This window comes from Caloenas nicobarica, chromosome 10, assembly GCF_036013445.1.
Source record: "Caloenas nicobarica isolate bCalNic1 chromosome 10, bCalNic1.hap1, whole genome shotgun sequence".
NCBI lineage: Eukaryota > Metazoa > Chordata > Aves > Columbiformes > Columbidae > Caloenas > Caloenas nicobarica.
Genome location: NC_088254.1, coordinates 16,684,974 through 16,699,240, shown reverse-complemented (window position 1 = coordinate 16,699,240; position 14,267 = coordinate 16,684,974). Strand labels below are relative to the sequence as shown.

At 41.5% G+C, this 14,267-nt stretch overlaps 1 protein-coding gene across 1 annotated transcript in view; it reads left to right on the top strand.

The window, feature by feature from the left end:
• Window positions 1–14,267, top strand: part of AKAP13 (A-kinase anchoring protein 13) — a 74,428-nt gene that overhangs the window by 11,746 nt on the left and 48,415 nt on the right. The window contains exons 3-4 of the mRNA XM_065641336.1: window positions 1,930–2,066; window positions 8,669–9,012. Coding sequence (XP_065497408.1) covers window positions 1,930–2,066; window positions 8,669–9,012 — 481 coding nt within the window. The remainder of the gene's footprint in view (window positions 1–1,929; window positions 2,067–8,668; window positions 9,013–14,267) is intronic.

Below are 14,267 nucleotides of genomic sequence, written 5' to 3'. Positions count from 1 at the left end.
CCCATGTCCTGGCAGTCATGGTCCCCGTGTCCTGGCAGTGCTGTCACTAGGACTGGCCAGGTCACGGGTGTGGGAGCCGGAGCTCAGCCTTGTGCAATGCCTCTGCAGCTTAAAGCAAAGAAAACAAACCCTTGAGCTCACTGATAAAAGCAGGGGAAGAGCCCTCCCCTAACCAACTGAAAATAACGGAGAGGAGGGAAGGAAGAGAGGGTTTGGAAATGAGTTTCTCAGCTCAGTTGAGGTGGGGGGGTGTCCCTTTCACTCTGCTCCTCATTGTCCTTCCCCACTGCTTCACCTCCTCTGTTCCTCCTGCAGAGCCTTTCGCTGCCTTTTGTAATTTATCATTGGGGCGAGGTATCCGTCCTGTGGAGCATCTGGACCGTCCCCGCTGATTTTCCACTGGAACGTGGCTCAAACCCCTTTGTTTTTCAGACTGGGCTGCGGACATGCTCTGCCGGCTGCCAGCTGGACGGCCGGCACCCTGGCCCGCTCCGTACAGCCTCTCCGTCTCTTCTTTGCTTTTCCCTTCTCTTTTTTTTTTTTTGTTCCCCCTTTCTCTCCTTCTCTTCTCCCTCCCTTCTCTTCCTCAGTGATGGAAAAGCAGTTCAGATTTTCCAGGTTTACCGACAGGGGAACAGGACTGGGGGGTGGCCACGCCGCCTCCAATAAGTGCTTTTCCAATTCTCCACAGTGTGGAAATTCCTCTATGGGGTAATGGGGTTTCCAACCGGCTTCGGCTCCCCGCATGCCCAAAACAGGACAGCCAGGTGCCATCAATAAATTAACTTTATTTCTTCCGACAGTGGCATCACTCCCATCGGCTGGGCTGTGCTCGGGGTGCTTGATGGCTGCTGTCAGGCACAGGTTAAGGATGGGGAAGGGATGGGAAAAGGGCGACTTTGAGCTACCCAAACCTGTACTCGTTGGGTTGATTTGTAAGCTGGATGTAACAAAGAATGGAGTTTTTCAGGTGTAGTTTAAGGGTGAACTGACATTTTATTGTCCTGGCTCCTTTCCAGGGAGCTAAACATGTTTTAGATGTGTTTAGCTAGAGCAGGTTGCAAAATAACACCACTTTTTTTTTTTTTTTTTAATACTAATAATCAGAAAGTGTTTTGAGCTGGGAGAAAAGAATGTTCAGTTATTGCCAAAATCGTCATTAATACCTTTGCCTGAAGGCTGAACAAATGAAATGATATACAGGCATTTTTTATGCAAATACACATCTGTTAAGGTTTTTGGAAAGGAAAGGCTATCTCAGTGGCAGTAATCTGTTTCTGTGCTGCTGATCACCCCAGTACAAACAGCTGGAAGCATTTTAGAAAAAAGGATGCAATATGCTTATATTTCAATGTCAGGAATTGTGAAAGCCGAGAATTTTTAAAAAACACATCTTGAATCTTAAAAAAAGTAAAGCTTGTTATGGAAGTCCTGCTAGTGCTTTTTCAGTGAGAAGCATAGAAGGAAGAAAGAAATGAGCATCCCAATATGCATTAAAAGCACCTTGGCATTTAGAGGGAATTGATTCTTTTTAATTGAGAAAGCAAATATTGTCAAGTTATATTTCTACATTTATTGAATATTAATCTAATTTTGCAGTTACTGCAATCGATGGGAAACATCCTGTTATGCTCAGTGCGGAGTACCTGATATAGAGCATATTTATCAGTACCTCAAGATACAAGCATGTATGGCTCTTTAATGCAGAATTTCTGTTTGCACCGTGTGCTTTGATGCATTAAAAAGGAGTTTTGAACTCTTTAATACGTTCTTTGAAAATTTACAGGCACAGTTTGGGAAGGCGAACAGGATTTATAAAGTTGCGTTTACTGTTATTTTAAATCTTCGAATTTACTGAGCATGTGTGAATTAGGTGTATGGATGCTACGGAAACTTCAGATCGTAACTCTTTCTGCTTTGCTCCCGTAGAATGTGAGAACTTCTTGGAGGATGGGCTGAGTAGCGTCTGTGCCTCGTCACAGGGTGTCCTTAAGAGAGAGTCCGGGAGTGAGTCTGACCTCTTCCCCTTGCCTGGTGATGGGATGGAAGACCTTGTCTTTGGAAAGGTAGGAAAGCCTGGTTGGGTTATGGTTAAAAAAACCTCCTAAGTCCTGATTCAATAAACCCGTACTGCAAATGTAGATCGTCTTGGTTTCACTGGTGAGTTGGAAACCTGGAAGTGATTATCCTGGAATGGAGTAGACAGGCACGGTCTGGTCCTCTCTTTGGATGCAGCACCATCAGGGATGTATTTACTTGCAGCAGAGTTCCAAAAACCATGCAGTCCTCAATGTTTAAAAAGATGAAAGCAATTTTGACTGTCCAAAAGTAAATCAGGTGCTAGAGGAACAGTTGAAAAGGTGGATTTTCTTGCAAGGTCATTTGGGATTGCACAGATGGTATGAAAGCCATCTCTAACTCATGTAACAAAGAGCTTTTCTCCAGCAAGCGATGACCTCTGCACTGACACCTTCAGAATCATATACTATAATTCTCAGAGGAATCAATGTTTTTCTGTAAGCTCAGTGTAACTCCCTGGATAGGAAGGAAACACTCATTCTAAATACCTAAGGCCAATTCCAATGAATAGTTTTGTTGCCTAGGCGACATAGCTCTAATGCCTTTTTGCATGCAAGCAGAAGGAAAATGTTTTCAGGTTTGCTTAAAATCAACAACAGAAGTCATTCCAAACCTTAGTCATCCCTGCGCCCTTTGTGTTGCTCAGGGCTAAGAAGGGGAAGGGGGTGAGACCTGAGATCCAGAGTCAGCTCCTGAACAGAGGACGCATCCCTTCAGCATCTGCCTTCTGCCACCTGCAGCAGGGCAGCCTAAATATATTTGGAGGGTGATTAGGTTCTACTTTAAAAAAATCATTTTGCTAACTGATATTTTTATATCAGGACAATTAATTGTCCTGCTAATTGATACTCGCGCTTCTTGCCATAAGCAGATGATGAAAAAGCACCCAGAAAGCATATAGTGATGGAGAATCAGAGGATGTGAACATTCTTTAGAGCAGCCATCACGTTGGTGTCAGCTCCATGAAATCACCCATGTAGGTTCAGCTCCAGCTCACCTGCTTGAGCAGGCATGGTTTCTGCTCTGAAAATCTAAATTTTCGGAATAGCTTTCACACTTGATTTCAGAGAAATATAAGTAATGAAACAAAATTCTGTTTGCTTAAATCAAATCAGATGATGGTGAATATTTTCCAGCGGGACGGGAAACACCACAGCCTGGGCTAAGTGATCTCATGTGCTATAAATGAACAGTAAAGTCATCCTTAATTCATGTGGGAGGGCACAGAGCTCACCAGCCTCACCCTTTCCCATCCGACTCTCAAAGTGATGCAGGACCCGGGACTGTGAGAATATAAGACTGTTTGGCAGAGCAGAAGACTGTCTTCAATTCTCTTGTGTAGAGTGGCACAAATTAGGACAGCCGACTGCCATTTGAGCCTAATTTAATGCTCGTATGGGGATGCGTGGGAGAAGAGTGCTGTAGGAACACAGTAAATTTTATATTGTACAGAATTTTAGCTTTCTTACATGGAAAATTTGCTTCTCCAAATACAAGAAACAAAAATTAAAACTTAAAAAGAATACATAGTGTAACATGGTAGGGATGCTGCAGGGAAAAGGAGGAGGTGGTGGAGAAAGCAGATCTTCAGTTGTCAGTGGAGAGCGGGCAGAGGGAGGAAATTATTTTCTTCATAGAAAGGGGATTTCTTAATTTGGCAGCATATGCATTGTTCTTATTATGCGGTGGATTGCAGACTTTGTCTACAAATGGGTTCAAAAGGTTCCTGAGTTGATTTTAGGAAGTTATTCAAAGTTAATCTCAACATCAATCGCTTTTTTTGTCTGCTCTGCTGACTAACTCGATTACTTGTCTCCTTTCACAGAACTTATCTGAGTACCTTTTCTAAAGTTGAAGTTATTTCTAGAAGGACCAGAAACACTCATTCCTTAATTCAGTCTTTTTTTTTTTTTTTTAGACTACTGAGCCCAGCTGGTAGAAATGCAGCTTACAAATATTTTTAATAACCACTGCAATAAATGCTGAATTTGATCTATCTTCTGAAAAATAAGATGAATGTCTTAGTTGTAGTTGGTTAGTTATAAGCCTATTAAATAGAACAATTTCCATATCAAATTGGGAAGAGAGAGAACATGTTTATGAACAAAAAGAGGATCTCAAATCTTTCAGTGTCATGATTACTGTTATTATTAGTCCCTGTTCTTGTTTCCCTTTTGTATGGAGCAAGAGTTGAACTTTTGTCTATTAGTTTTTTATTTTATAAATCACTCCTCCTCTGTTAACTGCTTGATATGGAAAGAAATTTAGGAAGAACAAGCCATTGTCTGTCCAGGGTCTTTGGGCTGCTTCCAATAGACATGAATATAGACTTGAAATTCATAGATTTTAAGCCCTGGTTCTATCCCAGGACCATGAAGAACTGGGATCTGTGGGGTCAGAAAATCTGCAGGTACCTTATGCTGTCCCTGGTGTTTGGTGCATCTCTCATTGCCGTCATTGCCATCTCCTGTGCTTTTGTCCTCTTTTTTTTTTTTTCTCTGAACAACACACGCTGAGCTGCGTAACATGAGCTGCTGGGTTCAGAGAGCTGTAGCACTAAAACCTGACTTGTTTTTTCAGACTTTAGAGGCTGTCACTGAAATCCAGAAATTGCTTCCAACATGTGGTCTAAGGCTTCAGCAAAATGTTTTATTTTTTTTTTTTTTTTGCGTCAGTGCTTCATTCCCATGTCCTCGTCATCCTGCTTTTCCTTCTCCATTCCAGCCAGCCATCTGGGCAGGCTTTGCAACACCCTCCTTCTTGAATGATTAATGCTGCATAAGGTCATTTCTCACAATCATCTGGCAACGTCCTGGGGCGTAGCCCATACGCTTTGCTCATCTTAACTTTTAACCTGCCACCGAAATTCAGTGTTACTGGGAAGTTTTTAATGTGCCTCTTGGGGAATGATTCAGACAAAAAGCCCTTGGGAAGTCAGGAACCCACAGATCACTGTCAAAGGAAGGGGCTGCAGCTCAGCCCCTTGAATTGCACTTAATTGCTGCCTTTGTTTTGCTTTGATCAAGGAAATACACAAATATATAAATAATTTGCATTTATTTTTTTCTGAATTATTGTTTCTCTTAAAAAAAAAAAAACCCACACACAAAAAATAAAAACCAACCATGAAATAAAACAAACCCTAAGGATTAAAAGTTTGGAGAGGCTTCTACCAGGGGAAGACTCCTCCAGTCCAAATCATTAAAATTACAATAAATAATTATTAGGAGGCCACTACTGAGGTTAATTTTAGGGAGCCATAGGCAAATCCAAATAAAAAATGACTGTTAGATTTTATATCAAGCCAACCAAAGATTTTGATTCCTTTAATGTAATGGTATTGCAAATAAACTTCAGGATGCCAGGATTTCTTTTTTTTTTTTTTTGGTCTTTTCTGTTTTTAAAATACTGTAACACCTTTATTGTCTTTGTCATATGAAAGATCAGGGGACAGAGTAAGTTTATGTCTCAGCACTTTGTGTGTTGTCATCACAAAAATGACTGAAAGAACATTTTAATGCCACTTATCAAGACCTCCTACAGACTGGAAGGATTTAGTTGAAAAAGTTATCTTATACCCCCCACCATCCTAGTGATTACTCTTATCCCTATTCATGAAGAAGTACATACCACCTTTCTCAGAAAACTCTTGTCATGCCTTATCTCATTTTTTCTTAGTAGCTTCTCTCCAAGTACTGTTTCTAAGAGCAAAGAAAATGCCCATTAGTGCATGTCCGTAAAGGCTCTTTTCAGCCACTAGTTTTATGGTTACAATTCAGGCTTGAATTTGTAGAGGTTGCAATGCAGCCAGCTTAACTTGAAAAAAGTTAATATTTTTTTAGTGTTTCATTTTTCTTGTAGGAAAAGAACACTTTAGCAAACCATTTCTCTTCTGTAGACATTGTATTGTCTTACTCAAATAGGACTAAACAGCAATGCATATTTACTGGCATTTGGCCAGTTAGCTGATTTTTTGCAGAGGTGGCTACCATGTAGATGTTTCTTAGAGGTGTCAGCCACACTTGGCATTTTGCAGTCAGAGTCCTGGTCTTTAACTATTTCGCTTGGTCTAAAACAAAAATAAAAATAATAATAAAATAATAATAAAAATAATAAAAAACCCCCACACATTTAAATTAAGACAGAATATTTTTAGCGTAATAAGCATGGGCCACAAGTTCAAGGGAATTGTTTCCTGTGTTCTGTAGTCGGTCTGATGCTTAAGGTAGAAGCTAAAATAGATCAAATATATTTCAAATATCTCTTTGAACTGCACTTTACAATAGAAACCCTAAATCTTCCCTGCTAGGGAAGCGAGTTTTGTTCTGCGTTATAAGCTAGAGCAGTATTCTCATCTGGGAAATAAAAATCCCTCTTTTTACTCTAATTCCTCCCTATATAACTTGATATTCTACACTGTTGTCGCTAGATTTGCATCCAAAGTTAATGTTTCCAAACTGTCCCACCCTTCCCCTGTACAGCTGGTGGGGAGTCCTCTTCTCCTGCTGTGCTGCCCTCATATATAACAGTATTTTCCGGTGTCTCAGAAAAGCGAAGCAGACTGTTCCCTCTGCTAAAGGAGTATTATCCACGTAATGACTACTTAATTTGTCTGGATTTAAGCAATTCCGTAAGCTCTCATCATGACTCACACAAATATCAGATTATCTTGAACAACACCGAACGTCATCAAAAACTTGACCTAACCCTAACCATTTCAGTTCTCTATTGTTTTAAGTTACACTTCCTATTTAAATATGTGTCAAATCCAATATTTTATATTACAGTATGAATTTACTATTGAAGTATTTACTTAAATTCACCCTTAATATTTGACATGCCTTACCATGAAATTAATGCTTTTGGGGGATATATCTGTAGCGTGTTTTTTAATATTTTGTGTTTAAACTTTGGTATTGTGTTGTGGATGCTGTCTTTTATTTTTGTCCTTTTTTTGTCTGATGGACGGGAGAGGGGAAATAATGTCACAGCATTTATTTCAGCCACTTTAGGAACATTATTGTGTACCTGTTAAACCGAAATAAGAATAAAAAATAGCCAAACTTGAAATAGGGCTTCCCTCTAAATGGTGAAATGTTTGATTATAATACTTCTTGAACACTTCAGTGTCTTTTTATTCAGTTTACCAAGAAGCCTTTAGCTTACAATGTGTGCTTATTAAAAAAAAAAAAAAGGCACAGAAAAGCAGAGATTCTGGAGCGTTGAATACTGCTGGGCTTGAAAGAAATCAGGGCAGGGGGATCTGAGGTGTGGGCTGCTGTGGGGTTTGATGCCCATCTCTCCCTTCTGAGAATGGGATTTTGTGGCCCGTTGGCTTCTGCCAAACGAGAGCCGACAGCCTGCAGCTCCTTGAGCTCTCAGCTTCTGCCGAGACCCACCGAGCCTGCTATTTGAAGGCAATTAACCGCCGCGGCTTCGCTGAATAGTCTATTACATGTGATCTGACAGATCATTCTGCTTATTATTACTTTAAATGATAAAGCGCAGGGCTCTGCAGGAGAATAAATTGAAACTTCCCTCGCCAGTCCCTTGGGGCAAACAGCATTTCAGACTGATGGTGATGTCGGAGAGATGCTTGTGTGTTTTTCTTATCCTAGCCGTGGAAAAACAGAATAAACACAAGCTCTTCTCGGGCTGTAGGGTCAGCATGTGGCCTTTGGCCAAAGAGAACCAGTTTGGGTTCCACTTAGTGCTTTTGGGCCAGGCTAAACCAAAAAATTGCAGTATGACTTGAGACATGTAATACAGGGCGGTTGATCCTGTGGAACGATATTTTTCAATTACAGTTGGATTTGAAAAATGCTGCAAACCTTGGCATTAACTTTTTGCTTAATGGAAAGTAGCGGGGTACGGGGATTAAGCTTTTTTTTTTTTTCTGTCTGTTTTCTGCTACTGAATAGTTGTCCCTTTTGTGCTGCTCAATGCAGTGGAACAGCGTGTTGCCCTTGAGCTCTTATGGCTGAGAGCTACAAACCCATCTCAGGTCCCACAGCAGGGGCTGGAGTTTGTCATCAGGAGTCATGGTGACCCAGTTCTCCATCAGTCACTCTCCGTCATTAACACCTAGTAAACCTTTGGTGGTTTTATGTTGACCGATAACAGGTTCAGCCAGAAATGGTGAGAGGAGCGGGATGTGCTGTGCAGGATGAAATGTGGAATTGCAGAGAGGAGGGCGGGCAGAGGACCCGAGCTGGGAGCGCAGGGTTACGGCAACCGGGGACTTGTGGGGTGGAAGAGATTGCTCTGCAGGGCATTTCAACCTCTTTTGAAACCAGAGCAAAAAGTCTTGCTTCTGTAATGGTTAATTTGCCTCGTGCTGTCAACTGGGAAGTCTCCCTGCTCATGTCAAATATAAAATACTGGCATTTATTTAAAATGTTAAATGCATTCAAGTCATTGGAAGTGTTCAAGATCAGGTTGGATGGGACTCTGAGCAACCTGATCTAGTGAACGCTATCCCTGCCCATGGCAGGGGGCTTGGACTAGATGATCTTTAAAGGTCCCTTCCATCCCAAACTAGTCTATGATTCTACTTTAACATATTTTAAATGCTTGTTTTGCACAGCAGCCTGAAGATGAGCAGTCTGCATGCGATGTCACCAGCTCCAGTTCCTCTGCAGATGACACCATATCCCTGGAGAGGAACTCATCCCTGGGCAGCGACACGTCCCTTCCCTTCCCACCGACGGTGAACTTTGTCCATCCCAAGGACAGGCACAGCCTGGACGGCAGCTGCACCAACATGGTGGCTGCAGAGGGAGGAGAGAAGGAAGAGGAGCTGGACAGTATCACGGACGTGCCCACTCATTCCTCCATCTTACGGAACTCCATGCGGCCGCTGTCACCTTTCCGTCGACACAGTTGGGGGCCAGGGAAGAACGCCACCAACGAAGCAGAAATAAATCAGAGGAGGTGAGTAAAGAGCTGCTTTGATTTACTTTGTACCCACTCCTGCATATTTATCTAAGCTTTGAGCTCAGCATGATAAATAGAAAACTGAGGATGTCACCTCTGATTATTTCTTTTTCACTCAAAGGGGTGAAGACAATCTCCTGACATATGTTTGTTTGGTTTTTGTAAATTAACTTTCAGGATTAAAGTGCTTAATACCTACAGTATGCTTGAGCTTTCCAGAGTGAATGGAAATACCTTGGGACAAGTTTTTCATTCGAACTGTCACCACCCCTTTCAATACAAAGGGCTTTGTTAAAGGAATTATTGGAGTGTTAAATCGCATTGACCACAAAATAAACACAACTATTATTGCTTTTATTGTATGAAGTGAGAACACAGGCACCAGGGTTTTAAAAAAAGGTGCGGAGGCTCCTCATTTGGCATACTGGTGAGATGAGTAGTCCCTGTTTCACAGAATTGATTCCACCTCAGTCTCTCATGGGCAGAAAGTCCACCTAACCAACCACCAGTGTCCCCGGTGGGGCCTGGGAAAACTCAAAAGGAAGATTTTTCCCTTTTGTTCTTTCAGAAGATCCAAGAGGGAGAGGTGTAACAACCACGTGAGTGTGCAAATGCTGGTGCCAGGTGCCTGTGGGAAGCAAAGGTCCTCAGCTGCTCATCTCAGTGGGCAAAAAGATGAAGGACAATGCGCGTCAAGAAAGTATTAACAGCTGGTGTAAGGTTCCCCACCGTGCTCTGCACCATTCAGCATCTGGGCTGCTGGATGCTCGGGGTCAAACCCTACGTGTTCTGAAACCAGTGGAGGTTTGGCCAGTGTTTTTAATATGTTTTAATGCTTTCAGAGCTGGAGTGGCCAGTTGTTTTAGCAGGGTCAGGGTGCCATGTCCTCCCATCCAGCACTGAAAAACATTCAGGACTCTGGAAGTAATATAGGGTGAAAGATTATTATTATCATCATCATTTACCACTGCCACCTTTTTGGGCTTCATTCATGTTCCCCAGGCGATATTTAAATAAATTAAGTAATACCAATGTTTTTAAAGCTACAAAAGTCAGCATAAGGTATAGTTGCAGGTTTATGATAGGATGAGTCCATAAGCTTATAAACTCATTCAGAGAGAGTCCTTTTTAAGCATAGGACCTGTTATGTAAGGATTTCTGAGGGTAGTAAACTGCATAGCTGGCAATTACTGCTAACAGTTAACAGATGAGGTTAAATTCTCCTGCGTCAGAATTTGGAGGCTGTTTCTGATATGGGAAAATGCATTCATCGTAAATGCAAGGAAATTTGAGTTAAAGGAACAGTAATTATTCTCATATGTTCTTAGATACAGCTGCTGGTACATAAGGATAGCTGTCACATAGGTTAATTAAAAAAGAACAGCTGAGTGGGTCTCCGATGATGATTTGGTTCCTGTTTGGTTTTATGTTTCTGTTAACAAGGGAATTTGGATTATTTCATTTTTTTCCTTTCTTCTTTGTTCTTTTCATACGTGGCTGTTGTCATGTTGTGATTGTGGTTGCTTAGTGAGCAACAACAAATAGCGAGGAAGTGAAGCCCAAACAAGTGACTTTCATACAAATAGGTTAAATTTGGGATGTTTGCTTATTCATTTATTTCATCTGCTGTACACACTTTTCCATTTAAAGGAGAAAAGCCCTTACTGTAACTTGACTTTTGCAAACCTTTGAAGTGAAGTAACACGGAGCACAAGCCTTAGCTGAGTTTTGTCCTGCTGAGGGGCAGGACCTGCGCTGCTCCCACTACCCCTTGTCCATGTTCCCCCTCCTTCTCTGGGCACCCGTGGCACTTTTTTGAGCAGGCTGTACTCACTAAATGAGCAGAAAACGAACCAAAGGGTAATTGCAACCAAAACCAACCCAAGGATTAGAACTGGGCTGTGCAGCTGAGAAGAGGAATGGGGTGACGGGCTGCACGATCAGCTGAACTGTAAGAGGTGCCTCCATCCACACCAAAAATAGTCTTTCCCCCGATAGCAGAGGTAGCAAAATCAAGCTTCAATAGAGGTGCTTATACAGGACCCAAGGAGCCTACAGATAAAAGAAAAAAAAAATCCGTATTTTGCAGCATTTGGTCTTTTCCAGCATTACATGTTTTCTGTTTGTAAGAGGGACGAGCGTAAAAGTTCATTCACAGAAAAGATCAGAAAAAAATGTAATCGTGTTAAATAAAATGTGAAAACGTGCTCAGTTCCCCTCTACTTCCCCTCTTTCCTCAAATGCACTTCACAGATAATCCTCATGTCTACATTTTGCTATTAAAAACACAAAGAAAACTAACAAGGCTGCCACAAAAGGGTGTTCATCCTTCAGTTAATTCCTGACATTCATGGCGGATTTGAAATGCCTGTCTTTCAACAATGATGCAGTGTTTTTAACATTTGGGTCCAAGGAAAGAAGCAGCAGCATTTTTCACTGATGGATTAAGAACTGCAAAACTAGAGCTGGTGTTAATCACAGTTGCTAACAGCTTCTGTCAAATAGTTTGGCCTTATCTAGACTTTAAACTGACCTGGCTTTGGCAGCAGCTAAGTTGCAATGTGATCAATACCTTTGAAACCTTCTTTCTGTACATTAAAGAAATGAAATCAAATTAAATCAACCAGCAACAAAAAAATCACCACAAACAGAAAACAGATTTATTTGTAAAAGAGGAGGAAAAGAGGAACTCATGACTTCCTTTAGTATTTAATTTTCTGTTTTCTCTCTACGTCCGTTCCCTCTGTTATTCATTTGTTGGGGATATTATTCCTTCAGCTGCCATTTGTTCATTTTTTTTCCATTCAAGCTGCTGACCACTCTCCATGATTCATTTTCAGTTCAATGCGAGTTCTGGGAGATGGTATAAAGAAGCCTCCCATTCATAGGAGAAGGTACAAAGCCAAACGTGACTAACTTTTGCATTTTAATGTCTACTAACTCTATCCTGTCATGTTAGTAAACCTGTAGTACCTCTCGAAGAGCTGGGGTTAGAGCTGTGCATCCCACTTGGCTGCTTTCCCTCTCCAGCCTGACCCAGGGCAGTTTTGCTGGCCCACAGAGTATTTTCTCCAATAATAATAACTTGGAGAAATCTCAGATGTCATTTTGTTAGGTTTTGCCACATGTAAGACTTGGCGTTGTATGAAAGTATTTTTTTACCTGAGAGCATGTGCATAATTTGGATTTAAAGCACATCAGAGACTCCTGCCAAGACTGGCAGGAAGGTCACCTGGGGAGGGGATGCATCAGACACCATCTCAGAGTTGGAGGATACTCTGCAGATCTGCAGCCGATTTAATTAAATGTCTTTAATTTTGCTCTCTTGCTGTTTTTTGAAACCATCCTCCTAAAAAATAGAAAATAAGTTCTTTTTTCTTCTATATAGCAAACTTTCAGTTCCTCATCCATCTTGCAGATATGCATTTTCACTCACGTAACCTTTGTGTTGTCTATTAACCTATAAAATAGGACACTTAATTTTTGACATAGCAGACATGTGGGCTGTCCACACTTATACATTTTTAGGCTAAAAAAAACAGAGGTTTATCCCCTCGCCTTCAGCAGTTCATCCTTTTCTCATCTCCCGCCGCTCGCTGCCTCTCCTCCTGTGGCAGGTTAACTCAGGATTTTGCTTCTCTTGAAATGGATGGAGTTACATGTGTGTGTGTAAACAAACTACCATATTTCCAACTGTTATAATGTTAAAAAACATTTACATGGTGGTAGTGTATGTTATATAATAACATACATTAGAAATAATAATATTATATAATAATGTAGTGTGTGTGTGTATATATGCATTACCATCAAATGTTACCATAATGTTACTACCAAAAAAGTCACCACACCTTACCATGCGTCAGCATAAATGAAGCCATATGAGCAGGGCTGAACAGTTCAAGAGAGGGCTGTTAAAAAAGAATTAAAAACAAAAAAAGAGGACACAAGAAAAAACATGCTTTTTCACTTCTACAAAGCCACTTTATTTGCATCAATCTGTGCTCTGGAGGAGGAAGCGCAGGGCTCATCTCCTCAGCTCGTGCAAATGAACATCTTTTTACCAGTTGTCTGTTAATACTCATACAGCTCTTACAGAGAAGCCTTGAGTCATAATATCCTGAAACATTGAGCTTACACGTAGAATAAAGAAAATGTCTCAAATAGGCAACCTAAAATATATAGTCATATCTGAAGTGTGTGGTAGTTCTTTCATAAGCATTCTCTCTTATTCTTTTCTGGCCTCCCAACCATTTTGATATCGCCCTCTCTAATCCCAGTTGCAGAGCAACTGCCTGAAACTAATTCCAACAGTTTATGCTCTCCCACAAGGCTGATATATTAATATATAATATATCTTTTCCGCTGCTTCAAGTCATCTTCTGTAAAGGGGTTTTGCATGCTCTACATTGATCTTGTTTGGTTTTTATGGTGTTGCCAACAGATGTGGGTGGCTTCTCAGCAGGACTGTAATTCTGTAGGACTCTGCCCTCCATAGCCCTTGCCAAGGGGTCTTCATCCTCCTCTGAGACCTTGCCACCACTGCCAGGCTTCCTCCTACGGGTGTGCATGGCTCCTCTCCTTCCCTCACTCCTCTTTTCTGCCTCCCTTCTCTGCAGTTTCAGCATTTGGGATTGTAACTGTAGCATGGCAATGGTCATTGAACCTGGTGTAAATGTTACATAATTTCTTTAACAAGGAAAATCCTCTCTCCTTCAATTCTTAAGTGACCACACAAGAATTATTGACTTATGCAAACAAGTCAACGTCAGCATAGCTCCAAGGGTCCACCAAGCCCAGCAGCCTTGGAGCCCCAAGCAGATGGCTGGGGGGAGCACAAAGAGAGGAACCTTGTCTGATATCTTCCTTGGGATACTTTCTCAGCCTCCATCTAGTTACCACTGGGTGGATTTTACTGACTGCCCTGGGGAACTGAACCCAAGCCTGCAAGTGCATACTGAGCTGTATGATGGAGATGGGCTTGCTGTGGCCAGGACTTGGTTATTTTATGGTCTCAACCAAATATTCAATCTCTCTGTCCCTCACTAATACTTCCCTCTGCCACCATGGTTTAGTTGGGTGATGATGAAGTACCTGAAATATTGGCATGCTATGGGGAAGTACATCTTCATGAAGAATGCGGGTGAAGCACACCTGGAGCTTTGGGGTGCAAGCACAGGTACTTCAGGTGTGTCCTCACCCAATTAACACCTTAATAAACCAGGTAGCAATTATCTGAACTCCACCATTGA